Source organism: Sorex araneus, chromosome 2, assembly GCF_027595985.1.
Source record: "Sorex araneus isolate mSorAra2 chromosome 2, mSorAra2.pri, whole genome shotgun sequence".
NCBI lineage: Eukaryota > Metazoa > Chordata > Mammalia > Eulipotyphla > Soricidae > Sorex > Sorex araneus.
Genome location: NC_073303.1, coordinates 218,438,564 through 218,460,567, shown reverse-complemented (window position 1 = coordinate 218,460,567; position 22,004 = coordinate 218,438,564). Strand labels below are relative to the sequence as shown.

General features: G+C 53.1%; 2 protein-coding genes across 2 annotated transcripts; one reads left to right on the top strand and one right to left on the bottom strand.

Annotated features, from left to right (window-relative positions):
* The first annotated feature begins 6,282 nt into the window (after nt 1-6,282).
* On the top strand, nt 6,283-8,391 carry GPR182 (G protein-coupled receptor 182). The gene is made up of 2 exons (XM_004601941.2): nt 6,283-6,393; nt 7,121-8,391. The coding sequence occupies exons 1-2, from the start codon at nt 6,290-6,292 to the stop codon at nt 8,346-8,348; spliced, it is 1,332 nt and encodes a 443-aa protein (XP_004601998.2). The 5' UTR covers nt 6,283-6,289; the 3' UTR covers nt 8,349-8,391.
* Nucleotides 8,392-11,159: 2,768 nt separating this feature from the next.
* Nucleotides 11,160-20,806, bottom strand: ZBTB39 (zinc finger and BTB domain containing 39). The gene is made up of 2 exons (XM_055128610.1): nt 20,669-20,806; nt 11,160-17,642 (listed from the first exon to the last, which is right to left on the bottom strand). Exon 2 carries the CDS (start codon nt 17,596-17,598, stop codon nt 15,463-15,465), a length of 2,136 nt encoding a protein of 711 aa, XP_054984585.1. The 5' UTR covers nt 17,599-17,642; nt 20,669-20,806; the 3' UTR covers nt 11,160-15,462.
* Nucleotides 20,807-22,004: the final 1,198 nt, after the last annotated feature.

Sequence of the window (22,004 nt, the reverse complement as noted above, 5' to 3'; positions counted from 1 at the left end):
CGGCGAGTGTGCAGGAGAAGACTGAGTGGGAAGCGCCAAGGACGGGTCCCCCCGCCGTGTCCCTTTCTCGGGGCGGGGCGATCCTTTCTCCGGCGCTGCCCGACAGCTCAGGCTGCACCCCACGTGGAGAAGTCGAGGCAGGAAGGCAGAATCACGTCTGTGGCCAGACCGGACGCCTGCCCTGAGTGACCCTCTGGAAGCTCGGGCTGCAGATGCCGCCAACTCCGCAGCTTTGACCCGTCCGCCACATGTTATCATCGTGTGAAGGGGGTGTCCGGTCATTCGGGCCAGGCAAGTGGGTCAAGAGCTGGACCGTCTGCCAGAGTGCCACATCCAGGTCCAGGCTCCCGCCCTTGACCCCACGCGACCCTGTCTTTATCTGTATCTCCCAATCCCGCCACCACGGTACCTTCCTTCCTTTCAGATTGTTGATTACAATGTCTTGTCTACATTGGGGGAGAGGGGGAGGGAGGAAGAAGGAGAAAGGGTAAATTTCCTGTCATTGTTTTTCTCTCCTGCTGCTGCTTGGAGCAGAACTGTGTGCCCCACTGCTGCGTTGGCTGGCAAGGGGCCGGCGTTCCTGCACACCCCCTTTCCCTTCCTTCCAGTCTCTGTCTTTCCAGCTGTCTCCGGACTCGGTCCCCCCACAAAGAAAACAACCACGTGGAAACTGCAGTGTTGTCACTTCTTCCTGATGGGAGCAGCTTTCCTGTGTTGGAAGGAGCCCCCAGCACTTTCTCTTGCTGCAAATAAGCAATGGATGATGGACAGAGGGGTGTACCGAGGAACGGGTGGGACGGGGGCTGCAGCCTCCCTCGGTGTCCCTATACAAGGGAAAGGATCCTTCCTGCAGAGAAAGACGGTGAGGCCCCAGAGACAAGAGCCACAGGAGTGCAGTCCCAAGAGAAGAGAGGTGGCTGTGGGTTAGGGCAGGTCGTCCCTGTGAGGAGGTTGGTACAAAGAGGTCAGAGCAGGTGTCCCTTCATAGAGAACAGAGCCTAGTCCAGGATCTTCTTTGTGGGGCACTTAGCTTAACAGAATCTGCAACTACAGAAGTCAAGGGTACAGAGGATGGAAGGAAATTTCTCCAGATCGTTCTTACCAGGAAAAGGTCTCCATGGAAAAGAACGGATAACCTCCAAATTCCACAATACTGACATCCCAGTAGGAGCAGAGCAAATTAGATATGAATGCAGCCTAGAAGCCCACTAAACTCAGAAAAAAACAAAAATAATAACATAGACGGGCTGGAGCAATAGCACAGCGGGTAGGGCGTTTGCCTTGCACGCGGCCGACCCGGGTTCGACTCCCAGCATCCCATAGGGTCCCCTGAGCACCACCAGGTGTAATTCCTGACTGCAGAACCAGGAGTAACCCCTGAACATTACTAAGTGTGACCCAAAAAGTAAAAATAAATAAATAAATAACATAGAAGGCTTAACTAGAAACAAACAGCTCCATAAATCCTCAATGACTTTAATAACACCACTGTGAGATATAACAATTTTCAAAATTTTTCTTTTACTGAACTATTTTTTTGATGATGCTTTTACCATTTTGTTATAACTAGTAATATAAAATAAAGGATGTTGTGCCTGCTAAGAGGGCAAGAACTGGGACACAGGGGCAGTGAAGGTCACACTGGTGGTGGGATTGGTGTTGAAACATTCAATGTCCAGAACAACTGTATTATGAACAACTTTGTAACCCACAGTGTTTAAATAACATTCACTGTCACTGTCACTGTCATCCTGTTGCTCATTGATTTGCTCGAGCGGGCACCAGTAGCGTCTCAGTTGTGAGACTTGTTACTGTTTTTGGCATATCGAATACGCCACGGGGAGCTTGCCAGGCTCTGCTGTGCCGGTGAAATACTCTTGTTAGCTTGCCGGGCTCTCTGAAAGGGACGATGGAATCGAACCCTGGTCGGCCACATGCAAGGCAAACACCTACCTGCTGCACTCTTGCTCCAGCCCAAATAACATTAGAGGGTTTTTTAAATTATTTTTTGAGAAATATTTAAATTGACTGCATCACCAGAGCTCATCATGTCACATCCCTTGGTCCAATATGTAAATAGGGGGCCGGAGGGATACTATCGGATATGGCATTTGCCTTGCATGTGGCCAACCCGTGCAATCTACAGTATCCCATATGATCTTCCGAGCACTACCAGGAGTAATTCCTGAGTGCAGAGCCAGGTTTAGCACTGCCAGGTGTGATCCAAAAAGGGGGGGAAACCCAATATGTGAGTGGGATGTGATAAGCTATAGATGTTGGTTTGTGGCCCCCAGCTCCTGACACAACCTCTAGTAGCCCTGTGACTTGCTGGGTGAATGGCTGATAGGAGAACTTTATATCCACAGACTCCCGAATCCCTGGACATTTCTTATATGACAGGAGCATGTAGAGGGCTCAAGATGGGAGCTGGTCAACAAAAAGGCCATGCCACAATAAGAGGCTAGAACTTTCCGTCTCACCCCCATGGAGGGCAGGGGCGTACACAGGGGGAATTCATCATCCATTGTGATGAAGTTTCCCGTAAACCACAGGCTCAGGAAAGCTGGGATGGTAAGTGGACCAGCTGGCCCAGAATTGTACCCCAACTCTTCAAGGATACTCAGAATCCTTTTCAATGTCAACCCATATACCTCTTTATTTTAGGCTATTCCGATCTAGGTTTTTTTGGGGGGGGTTGATTTTTGGGGTTTTTTTGTTGTTGTTGTTTTGTTTTTTGGGTCACACCCATGGTACTCAGGGACTACTTCTAGCTCTGCGCTCAGGAATTATTCCTGGTGGTGCTTAGGGGACTACATGGGATGCCAGGAATGGGACTCAGGTCGGCCGCGTGAAAGGCAAACGCCCTACCTGCTCTACTATCACTGTGGCCCCAGACCTACTCTCTTTGAATAAGCCAGCAAATGTAAGAAAATATCATTACAACAATCATTAAAACTGAGGAAAATTTGTGAAAATCCCAACTTTGTAGTAGTGTTAGAAGTTTGGGGCTCCGGGGGCTGGAGCGATAGCACAGTGGGTAAGGCGTTTGCCTTGCACGCAGCTAACCCAGGTTCGATTCCCAGCATCCCATAGGGTCCCCTGAGCACCGCCAGCATTAATTCCTGAGCTCAGAGCCAGGAGTAATCCCTGTGCATCACTGGGTGTGACCCAAAAAGCAAAAATAAACAAATAAATTTTAAAAAAAAGTTTGGGGCTCCAGCTGGCATCTAAAGTAAGGAAATCTTGCAAGTCTAATCCCTTCAATCTAGACTCTACTGTTGACTCCGATCACTAGTGTCAGAATTGAACAAAATTATATTCTATGAAACAAAATAAAACTGCAAAATTGGGGTCAGAGCAATAGTACCGCAGGTAGGGCAGTTGCCTGGAATGCAGCCAACCTAGGTTCAATCCCTGGCATCCCATATGGTTCCCTTAGCCCTGACAGGAATGATCTGAGCTTTGAGCCAGAAGTCCTGAGCACTGCTGCGCATGGCCCAAAAGCAAAAAATAAAAATAAAAATGCAAAAAATTAAAAATAGCTGTTCCCGTGAAGAGGGCGCTGAGATTCTGGTTTGGGACATGTTCAAAGGGTCGATATTTTGTACGTGGGGTCCCAGTCTTAGCATTTCCCTTAGCATTTTTAAACCCTCGCATAGGTTTAAAAAAAAGTGAATTCACTCAATGCTACTGAACTAAATTTATTTTTACTTTAAAATACCTAAGATGCTACATTGAGTACCATGTGGGTTTTTTTTGCTTTTTTTTTGGGGGGCGGGGGTGTCATACCTGGCTATGCACAGCAGTTACTCCTTGCTCTGCACTCAGGAATTACTCCTGGCAGTGCTCAGGGACCACATGGGATGCTGGGAACTGAACCTAGGTTGGCCATGTGCAAGGCAAACGCCCTACCCGCTGTGCTGTCACTCCAGCCCCCCATAAGTTTATTTTTAAAAATTTTAGAACCAGTTCTGCCCCCAGCTCTGTGCAGCAATGCAAATATTGCTGAATGTGGCCCTGGTCCCTCCCAAGCACTGCTTAGGAGGCCCAACAATTATTTTATAATTATATAAAAAAATTTAAAATTTTATAAATTTTTATTTAAAATATTTTATAATTTTTTAAAGTTGTCCTTAAATGGACAAACAGAATGTAGCAGAACCATATAATAAAATATCGCTCAAAGATGCAAGGCTCATATCTGCTTCTACGTACATTTAATGTCCGTGATAGGCAAAAGTACAGAGACTGAGGGCTGAATGACTGAGGGCTGAATGAAGGTTGCCAGAGGGTGGGAGAAGAGGGAAGTGGGAGCGAGTGCTCGATGGGTACGGGGGTGTCCTTTGGGGAGCAGGAGTGTTCCACATCACAGCTGAGAGGGACAGAGAAGCCTGGTGACAGTCCCAGTGTGTCCCTCTCCTTCCCACACAGAAATTCTCATATCAGTTTGGAACTGGATAGAAGTAGTATTTGAATGACATATGACTGTACTAAATGCTTCTTAGTCACTCCCTTAAAAATGAGTTGAGGGGGGCTGGAGCGATAGCATAGCGGGGTAGGGTGTTTGCCTTGCACGAGGCTGACCCAGGTTCGATTCCAAGCATCCCATAGGGTCCCCTGAGCACCGCCAGGGGTAATTCCTGAGTGCAGAGCCTGGAGTGACCCCTGTGCATTGCCGGGTGTGACCCAAAAAGAAAAAAACAAAACTAAAAAAAAAAAAAGAAGAAGAAAGAAAATGAGTTGAGGGGCTGGGAGATAGTCAGGGGCATGTCTGTCATGCACCCAATCCTGGCTCTACTCCCAGCACTGTATACCTCCCCTCCCCCAGTCATCACCAAGTGCAGTCCTGGAGCCACCGGTGACATGGCCCAGGTATCCTCAGCACTGCAGGACCCGAGTAGGTCCAATTCTAAGCCCCGTGCACTGAACAGCCCAGTTGGCCAAGAATTGCTAGCGGGGACCCTGGGCCTCCTGAGTACCTCCGGGGAGGTATTCATAAATAAGTAAACAAAGAAATTTTTAATGGTTTAAGGTTTGTTTCTGTTTTGTTTTTGTTTGTTTGTTTGTTATTTGCTTTTTGCTTTTTGAGTCACACCCAGCGATGCACAGGGGTTACTCCTGGCTCTGCACTCAGGAATTAACGCTGGCAGTGCTCAGGGGACCATATGGGATGCTGAGAATCAAACCAGGGTCAGCTGCATGCAAGGCAAATGCCCTACCCACTGTGCTATTGCTCCAGCCCCTGGTTTAAGTTTTTATGGTTGGGTGATATACACCCAATCCGCTCCAGCGAGCACACGCTCATCTCCACGCTACGAGCCAGCTCAGGGGGCTGACGCCAGCGATTTCCATAAGGTTGGCAGCCTCCCAACCCACACAACGGATAAGGACGCCATCCTTCTCCACAAGGGACCTCTGGATCAGAAGACCTGCTGAGGTGAATGAGCTCCAAGAAACAAGAAACTTACGGTCACAATGTCCAACCTCAGCACAGAGCCACAGGCGCAGAGCCTGCCATCACAGCTGAGAGGGACACAGAAGCTGGTGACAGTCCCAGCGTCTCCCTCTCCTTCCCACACAGAAATTCTGCAGTGTGCAGAGGAACGTAAACTCATAAATTCTTCTCCCCTCCCCCAGGCAGGGGTCTCCCTCAAGCTCTCGCCCCCCACCTTCCACCGCCTCACATCACAAAAATGAATTGCGGGGCTGGAGCGATAGCACAGCAGGGAGGGCGTTTGCCTTGCAAGCAGCCGACCTGGGTTCCATTCCCAGCATCCCATAGGGTCTCCCGAGCACCGCCAGGAGTAATTCCTGAGTGCAGAGTCAGGAGTCAGCCCTGAGCATCGATGGGTGTGACCCAAAAAACAAAACCAAAAAAAAATTGCAAAGAATGGCTGGGGGAGCCATTAGGCAAGGACCAGAGTGATTCACATGTGAGTGATTTTTAGATTTGTTTTAACTCTCCCACCAGTTTTGCTTTAGGAAGAGAAAGGGTTGAGTTATGGGCCAATTTAATGAAAGTAAAAATACATATCTATGAAAAGCATTCACCCCCTGCCAGCGCTGCACTCAGCATTTCACTTCGGTGGACCATTTAATTCAACATTCTTGTTGGTCAATATTATGAACACCCCCCTTTTACAGAGAAAGAAGTGAGGCAGAGGAGGTAAGTTCACCCAGTTGGCGAGCTGAGTTGCTGGAGTTTGCAGCCTGACTCCTCCCTCCCCGCCAGGTCCTTCGCTGTGACTTCCTCTCCCTCACACCCGCAGCCAGTGGTGCTGCTTTCCGGATGGGAAGGGCGGCCCCCAGCAGAGCCAGCCCCCAGCCCCGGCGACAGCCGCTCACAGCTCCCCAAGAGCCCCTCCAGGACCAGGTGCCACCACGAGAACTCTGGTGAGTGCCCCCCCCCTTAGATGAGACAAGAATCAGGCCTGGAATAAGTGGCAAGTGACTTTTCTGCTCGATGCACAGGTGTGTGTGAGTGTTGTGTGTGAGCGCGTGTGCCCCGCACCCAAATGGCAAGAAAGAATAAAGTCCCCAGGGGCTGGAACAATAGCACAGCGGGGAGGGCGTTTGCCTTGCAAGCAGCCGACCCGGGTTCCATTCCCAGCATCCCATAGGGTCCCCTGAGCACCACCAGGAGTCATTCCTGAGTGCATGAGCCAGGAGTAACCTCTGTGCATCGCCGGGTGTGACCCAAAAAGCAAAAAAAAGAAAAAGAAAAAAGAATAAAGTCCCCAGAGGAACACCCAGGTGGAAGAACAGAGACTGAAGTGCCAGGGAGAAAGGAAAGATGGACACCCCCTGGCAAAACTTGGGAGCCGGGAGTGGAAGGGAACTAGGTGGGGCCAGAAAGCAATCTTGCTGGGCGCTAACAGTTCTGGACTCCCCTGGGCGCCTTAACAAAATGTTTCCCCGTCAAAGCTGCCACATAGGTTGTTTACTGTTTACCCACAGCCGGAAAAAACTGGAAGTTCCCTTTCTGGCCTCTTCAGCCCCAGAATCTGCCCCCACCCCCCGCCCCGGCTCCCATGACCTGCTTCCTGGGGGGCAGCCAAGTCCGCTTTGGAAGTCTCCTTTCTCTCTCTCTCTCTCCCTCTCTCTCTCCTCTCTTCCCCAGGCACTCGCTAGCCCTCATGTCAGACAACGCGGGCGCAGGGCCCGGCCCCGCCGAGGGGCTCACCCCGGAGCCTGCCCCCGAGCTGGGAGAGATCCACAACTGGACGGAACTCCTGTACTTCTTCAACCACACGCTGCCCCAGTGCCACGTGGAGCTGAGCGAGGACGTCAAGCGCGTGGTGCTCTTCGTCCTCTACCTGGCCGTCTTCGTGGTGGGGCTGGTGGAAAACCTCCTGGTCATCTGCGTGCACTGGCGCTGCTCGGGCCGCGCGGGTCTGCTGAGCGTCTACATCCTCAACATGGCCATCGCCGACCTGGGGGTGGTCCTGACCCTGCCCGTGTGGATGCTCGAGGTCACGCTGGACTACACCTGGCTCTGGGGCGCCTTCTCCTGCCGCTTCACGCACTACTTCTACTTTGCCAACATGTACAGCAGCATCTTCTTCCTGGTGTGCCTCAGCGTGGACCGCTACGTCACACTCACGCGTGCGTCCCCCTCGTGGCAGCGCTCCCAGCACCGGGCGCGCCGGGCCGTGTGTGCCGGCGTCTGGGTGCTCTCGGCCGTCATCCCGCTGCCCCAGGTGGCCCACATCCAGCTGGTGGAGGACTTGGAGCCCATGTGCCTCTTCCTGGCCCCCTTTGAGAGCTACGACACCTGGGCCCTGGTGGTCTCGCTCTCCACCACCCTCCTGGGCTTCCTGCTGCCCTTCCCGCTCATTGCCGTCTTCAGTGTGCTGACGGTCTGCCGGCTACGGGGGACCGGCCAGCCTGCCCGGTGGCGGCGTCACTGTCTGCTGGTGTCTGCCTACGTGGCCGTCTTTGTCGTCAGCTGGCTGCCCTACCACGTGACCACGCTGCTGCTCACGCTGCACGGGACCCAGATCTTCCTCCACTGCTACCTGGCCCACGTCCTCTACTTCTTCTATGACATCGTCAGCTGCTTCTCCATCCTCCACTGCATGGTCAACCCCATCCTTTACAACTTTCTCAGCCGCCACTTCCGGGGCCAGCTGCTGAGCGCTGTGGTTCACTACCTCCCCAAGGTCCAGGCCCGGGCAGGCAGGCAGGCTTCTTCCTCCTCCTCCTCCTCCTCGACACAGCATTCCATCATCATCACCAAGGAGGGCTGCCAGCCCACCGCAGCGAGCCCCCACCATCCTCTGAGCCCGAACTCCCAGACACCAAATACCTCCCCACTCTCTGCTCCTCCACCACGCTCAGTCAGCTGAGGCTGGGCCGTTTCTTCCTCCATCAGAGAAGCAGGAAGCTGGAACTAGGTGAGAGATGGGGGACAGGGAGGTGGGCGGGGGGCGCGCAGGCGAGGGTCAGAGCACTCATGGTCAACTGAGTTTATCTTAAAATACCAAAGTGGAAAGAGGGAGAAGGGGCCAAGGTGGGGGAAATACACCCTTGGCATTGTATGAATTCCTAGTCCCTATTTCTCAGTAAATCGTGCAGGGAATGAAAAGGTGAAATAAATATTAGAGCAGCCATGACTCTGGATCTCTGAAATATGCACTTACAGCCGGACCGGGGAAGGGAGCACGGGCTGAACAGATGCTCAGTAGGAAAGAGACAAACTCATTTCAGAAATCACGCAGACAGAGGGAGTGCTGCAGGAACCTCGCCAAGTTTTCCTTTTGTTTGTGTTATTTGTTGCTTTCCCAGCACAGCGTGTGGGTTGTTGGGGACAAGAGGCCAGAGGTCAAGGAAGCAGGAGGCCCAGGCGGAAGCTTCCTCATGTGCATCCTCAGGGTTGTGATAAATGCGGGTGAGGGAGAGAGAGGCAGAGGCGAAGACAGGCCCTCAGTTGGATGAGCAGAATGGAGTCCCCCCGCCCCACGGGCCAGGAAGCAGACCTACTTCCTTGCTGACAGTCTCCCCCTGGTCCATCCGCTCCCCTCCCTTGGGGCAGAGGACTCTATCCCAGCATCAGGGCTCCTCAAAGTCCATCCCCTTTGACTTCGCTTCCAGGACGGTTCCAGGCCTGCAGGAAGAGATGCTGGAACTCCACTCCCCTCCTTCCCTTTCTCTCCAGATCTCAAAGGCTTTCCCTGGGAGAGTGACACAGGACCAGCTCACAGCAGGCACTGACAGATACCAGCCCTCAGCCCCTGTCCCAAGCCAGAAAGAGAAATGCAACTTTCCTTCTTGTGTCAACGGGCAGTGTTCTGATATGCTTGTCAGTTTCCACTCTGGTACTTCTTTCTTCCTGGCCAAGTATTTCATTTTCCCTGTTCAGGAGCTATTAAATCACAAAGACTTTTCTCCCTTGTACCCCTATATTAACTCTTGTCCCACAGGAGCTGGGAAGCTAGCTCAAAGTTCCAGAGTACACGCATGACACGCAGTAGGCCCCAATTTCATTTATTTTGTTTTTTAGGTTTTTTTTTTTCTTTTTGGGTCACACCCGGCGATGCACAGATGTTACTCCTGGCTCTGCACTCAGGAATCACTCCTGGCGGTGCTCAGGGGACCCTATGGGATGCTGGGATTCGAACCGGAGTCAGCCGCGTGCAAGGCAAACGCCCTACCCGCTGTGCTATCGCTCCAGCCCCCCAATTTCATTTCTTGGCACTACATGGCCCAACCCCAGGAACTCTGCTGGGAGGCTCGACTGGAGCAGCCTGTATTCCTGGGTCCAAACACTGCCAGGCCTGTACAACTAAACCAAGAATTACAGGGAGTGGCTCCCTGGAACCCTGAGCACTACTTGGGAGCACCCCCCCAAAAAAAAAAAGAAAATCACCTGCCCGATCAATAGGAAAAGAAATATTGTCAACAGCAGATCTTTTTGAAAATGGTAATACAACGGTTTAGGCAACCAGGACCAGGTCCGTGAAGGAAAACTGAAGTAAACACATGAGTCCCAGGCTGCCCTCCGGTTACAAGCCTCAGCGCTGCCTGTGAGAGTAGCGGGTTGGAGGCCATAATCCCTGGAGGCTCTGTCCTGTCCCGGGGTTTGTGTGGAATGTTTAGCTTGGAAGGGCTGCTCTGGTTCTCTGGCCTCGAGTGCTCTGAGAAACATGAAACGATTTGCCAGATGCATTTGACATGTGCCCTAGGGGCAGCTGTGTCCCTGTGGGCCAGGGACAAGGACAGAAACCTTTATCCCCAATTCCCCAGCTCAGAGCCCAGACCTAAAAGGGTCTTACGCAAACAGCTGCTAGGTGGCAGAGAGAAAACGGCTGAATTTTCAACCAGGGAATCTGGGTTGTGATTTGGGATTGAAGGATTAACCTAACCAAGCAGAAAGAAAGAAATCACAAAGGCATTCCTCCCTTGCACCCATATAAATACTTAGTTAAGGGGCTGGAGCAATAGCACAGCGGGGAGGGCATTTGCCTTGCATGCGGCCGACCCGGGTTCGACTCCCAGCATCCCATAGGGTCCCCTGAGCACCACCAGGTGTAATTCCTGAGTGCAGAGCCAGGAGTAACCCCTGAGCATCACCGGGTGTGACCCAAAAAGCAAAAATAAATAAATAAAAACCAAGTTAAGATTTGATACTGGTATTTCTACCTCCACGGGCTCCATACCCCAATTACACATGCCTGTCATATCCTAGCTTAACTCAGAGATTAGTTCCCCCGAGACCTTGCTCCTCTCACATCAGATTCACTCTGGTAACCAGTTACTTTTTTTTTTCTTTTTGGGTCACACCCGGCGATGCACAGGGGTCACTCCTGGCTCATGCACTCAGGAATCACTCCTGGCAGTGCTCAGGGGTCACTCCTGGCTCTGCACTCAGGAATCACCCCTGGCGGTGCTCAGGGGACCATTTGGGATGCTGGGATTCGAACCCAGGTCAGCCGAGTGCAAGGCAAATGCCCTACCCGCTGTGCTATCACTCCAGCCCCTGGTAACCAGTTATTACCCTCCAAACATGAGAACTTCCTTAGGGCGAGGGTGAGGCCCTGGTCCTGCTGACAGCAGCCAGCCCGCTCTCTTCAGGGCCATGGGCAGAGAACACATGGATGGTATCATAACCTAATTTCTAGACACCCACATTCTTCCCGGTAGGGAGGGTGTGTGTGTTTATTAAAATTATACCAGGCCTCGGCCTCCTGTTTACCTCTGTCTCTTCCACTAAGACCTAGGTTGTCACAGGAAATTCAATGGCAGTGGCCAAACCCTGAACTCAGCATTATCTAGTCCAACGAGATATCAGCGTAGTTTCTCTGCTCTCATGTTTCCTCCTGAAGAGGCTGGGTCCCTGGCTTAACTCCCCACTAAAAGCAGGTCAACAAGTCAACCCTGGGGAATTCCAGGCACAGGAAAGGAAAATATGCGACCTGCCAGGCGTCTTCCTCCGCCAAGCTGCTACAGGTGAAAAGGTGGTTGGCCCAGACGCTCTGAACTCAGGGGTGTGCGTGTTCATGGTCAGTAGGAAACAAACTCCATTTTCAAATTTCCTTTTTTTTTATTCTAAATAAAAACCACACTTTGTGCCGAACAATGGAATATAAAAGAATCAGATGTACGATTTTAGACATCTACTATTTGGGAAAAAAGTTTACAAAATATACAAAACTTTACAGCAATAGATAGTAAACACTTAAATATTAGGAGGTCAGTACTTAATTTAATGGAAGTTCTTAGAAGTCAACGACTCTTCTCGGTTCCATACTAGACTTTAGCTAGTAGAGGTGGGCAAGGAGGGTGAGGGGTGTTAAATAATCCAAACCGAAAGGTTCATCTCACTCGGAGAAGACTTCATGAGTGTCACACTGAACAGAACGCTGTGTGCCCTGCTTTGGGGCTCCTTCAGGGCAGGGCTGAGGAGCACCTGGTGAGCACAGACCCCCACACAGCCAATCCCTAGGCAAAAAAAAAAAAGCAGTGTCCACCTACAAACGATTTTAAATTCACTTCCAAAAGTGGAGTGAGCTGGGGATCAGAGCATAGAAATCAAGAGAGAGAAGGGAAAAATAAAAAAGTCATCAGTAGCAAAAACCTGACTGGAGCACAGGTATTAGGCCCAAATGCCCCGAGACAAATGGGCTCTGATAGATCGAAAGTCAAAAAGAATTTTTACCCCATTTCCTACTTTTTTTGGGGGGGTCACCTGGTCTGGACTCCTACTCCCCACCTACTTCCTTTCCAACTAACAATGAACTCCACCGAGTCTTAAAACTTAGAACCAAATACCGTGGTAGAGCAGAGCTTCCCAGGGTGCTGTTGCCTCGGTGATCCCAGGAGCACCCGGCGAAATAGGGTTCGAGACGTCCGAGACAATGATTCCCTCCTCTGGTCACATGTAGTGTCTGCTGTCTGTCTGTGCCATGAAAGTATTACCTTCTCCCTTAATAAACAGGCTGGGAGTTATCTCATGCTTGGCTTAATGCTCTACAGTTGGCATCTTGGAATTCTTACTAATTCTTAAAGGGGCTCTATAAATTACGTAGCCAGTCCTGAGTACAAAAGAGGCGAGGGGGAGGGAGGGAACTGAAAATGAGATATTCAAGGATGAAAGGGAACCTCAAAACAGCCTAGCAAGGGACCGTTCTAAACCTGGCTCCCGGAATAGCCAACAACAAAAGCAAATGAACAGACTGAAAAAAAACTTAAAACTTAGTATCAGACAAATATATTCCATCAGGTACTTTAGAGCACCCTCAGCCACAATGTAACAGCAACGTGTTTCAAGTAAAGCAATTGAGGAGGAAAGCTGGATGCAGAGACAGGGAACGAGTAAGTGTCCGGGTGTGACTATGGGGAACAAAGAGAGGAACAGGGTTTAGACAATGAGCGTCTTGAGCTACTGACCCTGCTACATGTCTGGGACCTACTGGGCCTCCTGATCAAACACGAGGCCTCAGGGAGAGATCAGGGGGTGCAGTTATGTGTTTAGTGTTACAGGGCAACGTATCAAGGATTGCTTTTTTGGTTTACTGGCAAAAAAAGGGAAAATTTCACAGTTTCAAGTTAAGTATACATATTACCCAGCGTCACGAAGCCATCTGCATAGGAAAAAGGTCGCCCTAGCTTACTGAGCCCGTCTCAGCCACCTGGCCAGCTGCAAGTTTCAGCATTCTCAAAGGCATTCAAAAGTCAGTCCTTAGCCTTGCAAAGCTTAGTACGTCACGTCAGAAGTGGAGAAGCTAATCGTGGATGAGAAGTCTCAGCATTGCTTTGACAAGAATATCCCAAAGGAATATTTATTTAACAAGCTGGGTGTTTTGTTTTGCTTTGGTTACTGGGCCACATTTTGAGGTGCTTAGTGTTTACTCCTGGCTGTGTTCAGGACTCACTCCTGGTTGAGGGTCAGGGGACCATATGCAGTGCCAAGGAGCTAAACAGGGTCAGCGGCATGCAAGGCAAATGCCCTACCTACTACGCCATCTCTGGCCCCCAAGGGTTGGGTTTTAATGATGAAACCATCTGGTGGCCACTCATCTAAGTTTTCAGGTAACCGTCACCCCAACAAAGCCATGTACCTCAAGTGGAGAGCTAGGGAAGGGGCAGCAGGTCCAGCGAAGATGGAGTTTTGCTTCACCTGGATGTCTGCATTCAGCTTCCCAAGATTAGGAAGGATGAGGACTTGAGCCAAGAGGACTTCTGTGTGATCTGACCCCCCTCAACCACCCAGTCCCCAACCTACTCCATCCCAGAGGGAACAGGGACAAAAAGGCTTAGGAATTTAACAAGGGACTTAATAAGCTCAACTTCCTAGAGCTTAAATCCATTTGCTTAAAGAATTCCTTGGGTCTGTTCTGCAAGAGACTCCGAAAAAAAAAAAGAATTTGCTTCTTTAAAGCTTGGCACATTCTCCCCTCATGCAACTCTGCTTCCCAAGTCTCTGGCCAGGACCATCCCCTGGAATACGCCTACCCACTAGGGAGGACTCGTTTTCCTGAAATCTCTTACCCAAGAGATGCTGGATAGTATGTATACGAAAACAAAAATAAATAAATATTAACATCCAAAAAGGCTTTGTGGGTTCATTAAAACCACCTGCTTGTGAACCAGCCCGGGCGCCGCCGAGTCCAGCCCCCCCAGGTAGTTCAGGGCCAAGACCAGGAACTCCCAGAGCTCACTTGAGCAAAATGAGGTAGTATGAGGTCCTGAGGTGCCACCTTGTGAGTATGCAAAATCTGAGGGCCCTCTCCCTCAAGCCTTCTTTGGGCAAGCCCCCTCCCCCCCTCAAAAGCCAACCAAGAGCCAACCATCCACCTGGTCTGAGTCAAGTTCCCTACTCACCTAGTGAGGGCCCAAATCAGCTGCTGTGTAAGAGTGCCCCCTGGTGGAGATGCCACGATTAAATTAATTCCAGCAGGTCAATAGAGAGCTACAAAAGCCCGGTTCGAATAAACAGATTACTGCGCAACCTGCTATACGCCAATTACTCGGGTGCTTTAAATCCTGAAAGGATCACAGTCCCCCATTCCACCACCTCCTGGAATCTTCTCATCTACACGAGAGGTCAAACACATCTGTGAGACGGGATCTGAATTAAGGCAAGGCTGCTAGCAGACATCCCCGCCTCCCCATCTGAAAACGCAAGGTCAACAGAGATGGCCAGAATGACAAATGACTCTATCAAAGTGGCTCCCTGTCCTCTCTGCCTCACAAAGATGACCTCGTGTCCTGGGCATCATTCTATAAAAGTTTTTCTTTGGAAATGAGGAGAAAAGAGCTCCCTTCCCGCCCATCCAGGCCACCAGTTCTGGTAGCACTGCAGGACAGCTCTTCTGGCTGGTAAGGACTCATGCCCAGAGCTTTGTGACCTAGATAGAAAGCTTTGTCCTCAGTTGGGCTGTAGCTGTCAAAATATTCTACTTTCCATCAGCAGGTTAAAACTGTGGAACAGGCAGACTCCTCCGACCCTCCTGCCTTTTCTGTGGTAAGGACTAGTGACCATTGGGCCCTGTTGATCTGTCTCTGAATGACCATATTCCCAACATGCTCCCAAGAGCTGGCTGTCCCAGTTGAAGTCTGGCAGAAGTACCCACAGAGAAAACCTCTCTCCACCTCCTCTATTCAGTGAGGCTGTTGGTTGGCATCTTAGCAGCATAAAACCTATCAGTAAACTAAAACTCAAGAGGCTGGGAAAGGGGATCTAGTTGACACCAAATGCCTAACAAGACCCCAGTATTTGCCTCAAAAGAGAAAAAAAAAAAAAAAGCCCTTCGTGGGCGAGAATAAGGAGGTAAACATGATAGGTCCATTGCTTCTCAAGAACAGTGACAGCTTATGTGCTCTTTCTTCTTCCTTTACACACGACAGAACCGAATTCCTAGCAAGGCAAAACTGTAACCGGCTGGTGAGGGACCAACAGCCATTAGCAAATCAACGTCCAGGCTCCCTCCTGGGAGTTCCCCGGTCTCTGTTGGGACCCAGTCAGCTCTCCGGGTTTTTTTCTGCCTCTTTGGAATGGATAATGTACATGAAGGTCTGCTCGATGGTGAAGTCGGGCGGGAGGCTGCCTTTGTGCACAGCGACATGTTTGCTCATGAGGTTAAGGGTGGAGCTGTAGTGGCCGCAGACCGTGCAGCGGTACATGAGAGCCCCCGAGTGTGTCTTCAGGTGGCACTTGATGGTCGAGCGGCCTCGAAAGAACTTGTGGCACACCTTACATTGGTACGGCTTCTCGCCCGTGTGGATCCGCCGGTGGTAGTTAAATTCGCTTGTGTGGGCAAACCTTTTCCCACAGACCTTGCAGCTATACTTGCTGTTCCCGGGTTGGCCCTGCAGAGCCAGCTCCTCGCTCAGGAACTCCTCGGCGGGCAGCTTGCGCTTCTGGAGAGCGGGGTGCTGGAGCCCCACGCCCGGCCGCACCTCAAGGCCACTGTTGCATTTGTGCTGGCTGACGTGGTAGCGATAGGCCGCCTCCGACTTATAGCTCTGGCCACACAGGTGGCAGCGGAACAGGGCATCCTCCAGGCTTTGGTGCACGGCCATGTGCTTCTCCAGGAGATGCCAATCCACAAAGCTGTTCGCGCAGACGGAGCAGGAGAACACCGAAACGCCGAGGTGTGAGAGCGTGTGCCACATGAGGCTGCAGAGGTTGAGGTGGCGCTGGTCACAGACGCTGCAGGCCTGGCCCTTCAAGTTCAGGTGTTCGAGGATGTGGCCCCGGACCACATGGAAATCTTTGGCCAATGCCTTCCCACAGGTGGCACATTTCAACTCTGGGGAGGACGCCCCAGAAAACAAACTAAGCTTCCCGGGCAGGGGGTCGTTGGGGTGGACAATGATATTGTTCTCGAATATTCCGTCCCGGCGGTGGAGGGTGAGCTGCCACTGGGTAAAGAACTTGGTCTCACACATGTCGCAGGAGAAGAGGAAAATACCAATGTGGGACAGAACGTGGGTCACCCGAGAGTTGCGGTCCTGGAAGTGGGTCTCACACACCTTACAGTTGCCTGTCAGCAAGTCCACGTGGTCCCGCGCGTGCTGCCGGATCAGCTGAATGTTGGGCTCCAGGACTTTCTTACACACCTGGCAGGGCATGGCCTTGTTCTCTCGGTTGTCGTTTTCTCCGAAAGTCAGCTCGTCTTCACTATCGTCGCTCAGCTCAATGACCTCCTCGGCGGCGCCGATTTCCTCAGCGGGGTCTTCAAACTGCAAGTCGTCATCCCCCAGATCCTCCAGCTGGAGCTCGTCCACCTGACCAAAGCCCGGGTCTTTCGAGGAGTCGCTATTGCTCAGGCAGGAGTTGGCCCCCGTGGTAATGTCGATGGCGCTGTCGGACATGAAGCAGCTGTTTTTACTGAAGTCGCCGTTGCTCTGCACCTTGAACGGCAGGCAGGCGCCTGTGCTGGTCTGGATGCCCAGACTGACCGTGCTGAGGACTGCCTGTGGCCCCACGCTAGGAAGGGACGCGAACGAAGCCGGCGTATCGTGATCTTCTGTCTTTGGGGGCAGCGGCTGCTGCGGCAGAGACAAGCTGTGGTTAGTGTCACCGGTGCCACTTCTCTCTTCCTCTTTATAGTTTCCTCCGGCATCGCCGGACAACACGTAGCTCCTATCCGGGGCGAAGTGCTCCCCGCTACCACGGAGTTCTGCAAGGGTATGAGCGGGTTCTACCGAGCCACAGTTCAGCGCACTGGAGTGGCTGTCACTGGTGCCGCTCAGGGGTTTGGCAACGGCGGTGTTCTCCAGGTCGGGAAAGGTGGCGTGACAGGCCTGGAGGAGGTCCTCCATCCCCAGGCGCTCGGCCACCTCGTAAATGACGCCGACGTTGATCAGGTCTGTGAAGAGCTCGGAGGTGTACACGAAGCTCAGAATCTTCTCGAAGTTAGCAGGGGTGATGAAGTCCACCACGTAGGTCCGGGCAGCATCAAGCCCCGTGTTGAGAAAGAGGTTCTGGAAGTAGCCGGCTGCGCACGCCAGGACGGCCTTGTGGGCCGGGAAGGACCGGCTCCCCACCACGATGGTGACATCGCACATGGTCTCCGACAGCCGGCACTTGTTGAGTTCTTTCAGCAGGTTGTTGGGGTGGTTGGTGCTTTGCAGCTTGATCCTCATGCCCATTTTAGCAGCTTCTAGGAAGTTGCCTCCTAATCAGCACAGTTCATCTGTGGACGGCAAGAGAGAAAATTAGGTGGCCAAGCACAGCCCTGAGAGGGAGGCGCTCCACGTGAGAAGATACCCCCAGACTCAACGTTTCCAAACCCGGGTGGAGAGCGGGACTGAAGGAACAGGAAACGCGGTTCCATTTGGCTGGGGGTAAGGACTGCCAGGAAGTCTCTTGGCCATAAACTCATGAACATGCGTATGTAAACATCCAAATCGTCAAAAAGACAAAATCCGAAAGCACCAAGAGCAATGTATACCTGAGTAGTTAAGAGTCAGTGAAAGTTTAAGTTTCCAAAAGACCATGAAACTGCTTCCCAAGGAGACTGCTGGTCTATCTCCCCAGGCAGACTGGTCCAGGCGTTGCTCTGGGGCCTTCTCAGAGTGGAGACGGGCAGACTCCCCCTTCTACCTGAGGGCACAGCAGCCTAAAGCCGGCCCGACACCCTCCTACACAGAAACAACCCAGCAATAAGTCTAATTTCAAAAAAACTGATACACACCTGAATCATTCTAGGTGAGACCCGTCTACAGGCTGAGAATCCTCTAAAGTATTCTCAGATTGGGGGGTGGCAAAATCCCCCCACGCCAGAAAACCCAGCAACCACACCCATACCCACCATCGTGTGGGCAGCAAAGTGGGCAGAGAAACAGCCCAGTGTCACATATCCAAAAGAATATGATACTGCGTAATCTGCCCAGGTGGACTGGTCCGAGAGGAGCACTCTGGGCCCATTTCAGAATGGGGAGGGCCAGATTCCCCTTTCTGCCCGGAGACACAGCACCCAAAGCCATCCCGTGACACCCTCCAACACAGAAAAATGACCCAGCTTCACAATGAACCTCATCAAACTGCCAAGCCACCAAATAGTTCCAGATCTTTAGCTCCAGGAATGTAGTCAGACACCTCAAAATTTCCGAATATTGAGAGCCCAGTAGAATGGCAGCAAATGTGATTAGAAAGTTGCTTAGACAACCATCACCAAGCCCAGCGAACCTAAATGGCACAGAAGACTCAGTCAAGCACTCATCAGCACAGCAGGTCCTCAGACAGTGACTTTAGCAGCATCATTGTATAAGATAATTATCACAAATGAACTCATACTGCTCTGAGTTTTGATAATTCCATCTGCCTTTGTGTTGTAACAATATGAAGTAACTGTATTCGCGCCTGCAAGGGGGCAGGCTGGAGTGGTGGGTGGGAATCTGGGGACACTGGCGGACGGTAGGGCACACCTGTGGGACCGGTGTTGAGACATTTAATACCTGAAACAACTATATCATGAACAACTTGGTAAATCACGGTTTACAAATGAGGACCAGGGAGACTGGACAGGGGTTAAAGCACTTTGCCCTGCATGCAGACAACCCCAGTTCAATCTCCAGTGCTATCTACGGCTACTTGAGTACAGAGCCAGGGTGTGAGATGTGACACCCGCCCACCCCCCCCAAAAAAAAAAGTGGCAGGGAGAGTAGCTAAGGGCCCTGCCTGGACAGAGGCTGCTGCCACAGGCCCCTTTCATACACAGTCTCAAACTTCATCAGCAGAGTGGCTCCAATTCTATTCACTTCCTAATTACTGGGTGTAGCCACAGTACAAGTGGGTCAGGTGTTTGCTTTGCACAAGACGACTAAGGTTCTGTTCCTGGTACCAGGTATGGTCCCCCAAATAAAGTAGGGGACAGAGCCAGAAATAAGCCCTGAGCACCGCTGGGTGTGGTCCCAATACCACCCCCCCCAAAAAAAAAAAAAACTGTCCTAATTACCTCCTGAACACAAAGCATCCATCTCTAAGAATAGTCTCTTCCTTCATACTGCTAAATATCCTGCCCCCACGGGGGAGCCTGGCAAGCTCCCCGTGGCGTATTCAATATGCCAAAAACAGTAACAACCAGCCTCACAATAGAGACGTTACTGGTGCCTGCTCCAGCAAATCCGGGGATGACGGGGATGATAGTGATCCAGTGATCCCGCGATCCCCTCCATGCGTACTTGACTGCAACAGCGGAGGAAGAGGGAAGCAGCTCCCTCCTTGGCTCTCCTGCCATCGCGGTGCCCTCTGAGTGCCTACACACATCACTTGCTCTTCCTGAGTTCTCTGGTCCATCCTCCGAGAGCTGCGGGAGCCGCTACAGCACTCAGGACCCCGAGGAAAGACGGCAACTGTGGCCTTCAACGTCACCCAGGCAAGCGTCCTGCCCCCTGGACCCCTCTCTCACCCAGGCAAGCGTCCTGCCCCCTGGACCCCTCTCGGACCCGCTGCTCACGCCGGGCGGCCACCAGGGGCATCTCATTACACGGGGATTATTACGAAAAGCTCCTCGCGGCCACTTTTCCCGCTCCTGGGGTCCTGGGGGTCCTGCGGGGCCCAGGAAGACCCACCCCCGGGCCCCGCTTGCCGCTCGCCCCGCCAGCCCTTCCTCCACCCCACCCCACTCCACTCCAACTCCCAACTTTTTCCGGGGCTCTGGAAGCTTCTGCGCATTTTTGGGCACCAGCCAAGCCGCAACCCGCCCCCCCACACACACACCCCCGCCCCGCTCCCGCCTCCGGGCCCCGGTGGTCATACAGGACCCCCCCCCCAACTGGCTGCAGGGGGTCCGGGGAGCCCGGGAAGGGAGACCGCGGGGTAGGGGGGGAGGCGGGAGGGGGCGCGCGCTGATTCGCAACTTCCTCCCAAGAAGGCGCCGGGCGACGCCGCGGCTCCCCGGTCTCCCCGGGAGGGCGGAATGCGGGGCGCAGGGCTGGCGATCGCGCCCGGTGCTCCATCCCGGGGAGGCGCCGAGCACTCGCGACCCCCCTCCCGCGCCCGGCGGGCAGACCCCCCCACACCGGGGGGCCGGGGCGCGGCGGGGCGCGGGGCCGCGCGGGCGGGCGGGCGGCGCGGGGCAGGGCAGGGCAGGGCAGGGCGGCGGGGCCGGGGCCGGCGGGTCGCGCCGGCAGGGCCGGGCAGGGGAGAGGGAGCGAAAGGCCGGGGCGGGGGGTCGGGGCTCGGCCGGGGGGCGGCCGTCGGCCCGGCCGCGCTTACCCGGCTCCGCGGGGCCCGAGCACCATCGCCGACGCCGCCTCACACAAAGGCCCCGGCCCGCCGTGCCCGGCGCGACGAGGAGGCGGCGCCGCTGGCCGCGGCCAGACTCTCCATCCGCCGCGCCGCTCGCCGCGCCGGCCCGGGCCGCCCCCGCCGCCCGGCCCGCAGCGCCCCCCGCCGTCCCGGAGGAGGCAGCGCCCCCCGCCGCTCGGTCGCAGCGCCCCCAGCCGCCCGGGAGGAGGCAGCGCCCCCCCACGGCGGGCCTGGCGCCGGGGTGGGGGGGTTGGAGCGCAAACCCCACTCCCAGCCCCCGCCCCGCGGGCCTCTGGACCCCCGCACGGAGCAGCCCCGAAAGTCCCGAACCGGCCCCGGCGGGGCTCCGAGACCCCCCGATCGACCCGCTTCCGGCCCCGCGCTTCCAGCCGGGAGGACACCGGCTGCCCGCGGCTTGCGGCTGGCGTTCGCACCCCTGGCCTGGCTCTGCGGAAGCCGGATCCCTAAATCGGGGGTGGGGTGGGGTGGGGGTGGTCTCTACCGGGTGTGGAAAGAAGTGAAAAACCCTGTCCAACCCCCAGTTCTCCTGGTTTCTGGTCTGGGTCTCATACTTCCAAAAGTTTCTTCTCCAAAGGGCCACGGTTGATTATTTGATGAGTTAGGGGGGAGGGGGGCTCCCCCGTGTTGCTGGGGGGAAGGTGGCGCTCAGGTCTCCTAAGCCGGACACCTGCATCCAGAGCTTGAGCCCAAACCCTTTGAGCTGCATCGCCTGTTCACAAAGATTGAGCTACACTGAACAGTGAGCATGCGGGAGGCAGGAGTCCGCGGTTCTGCCTCCAGACCGGCTCTGAGCACGTTTCCTGGTCCATATGACGGGTATGTCATAAACGCAGCTCGAGCGAACACGTTTATAGTAGGGGGAGGCAAAATTTTCCATTTACCTTTCTGAGGTAGGAGAATGACCGATGTAAATGTGGCATACAACTGACTTAGGTGGGGAAGGAATCAGAAAACTTCACCTCTTTTGGAAAAAAAATACTTTGCGAAGACAATTTCAAAGCTTAACCACCACAACATTCTGTTATCCGCTTAAACAAACATTTATGTGTTTGTACAAGGACTGGTAACTATTGTACCTTGTCCTGTACTGTCACCACTGGTCACCTCCCCTTTCTATATTTAGTCAGGTTTTCCTTGCAATCCTCATACAAGGTCCAGAAGCATAATATGTTTTTAACAAAGGGATTAATGTCTCATAGATGCTGGAGACTGGAGAACAATAAGGCCAGAGACCAGTCAGAACCAAACGAATTAAATATGGAGGGCTAACTGACCAGTGGAT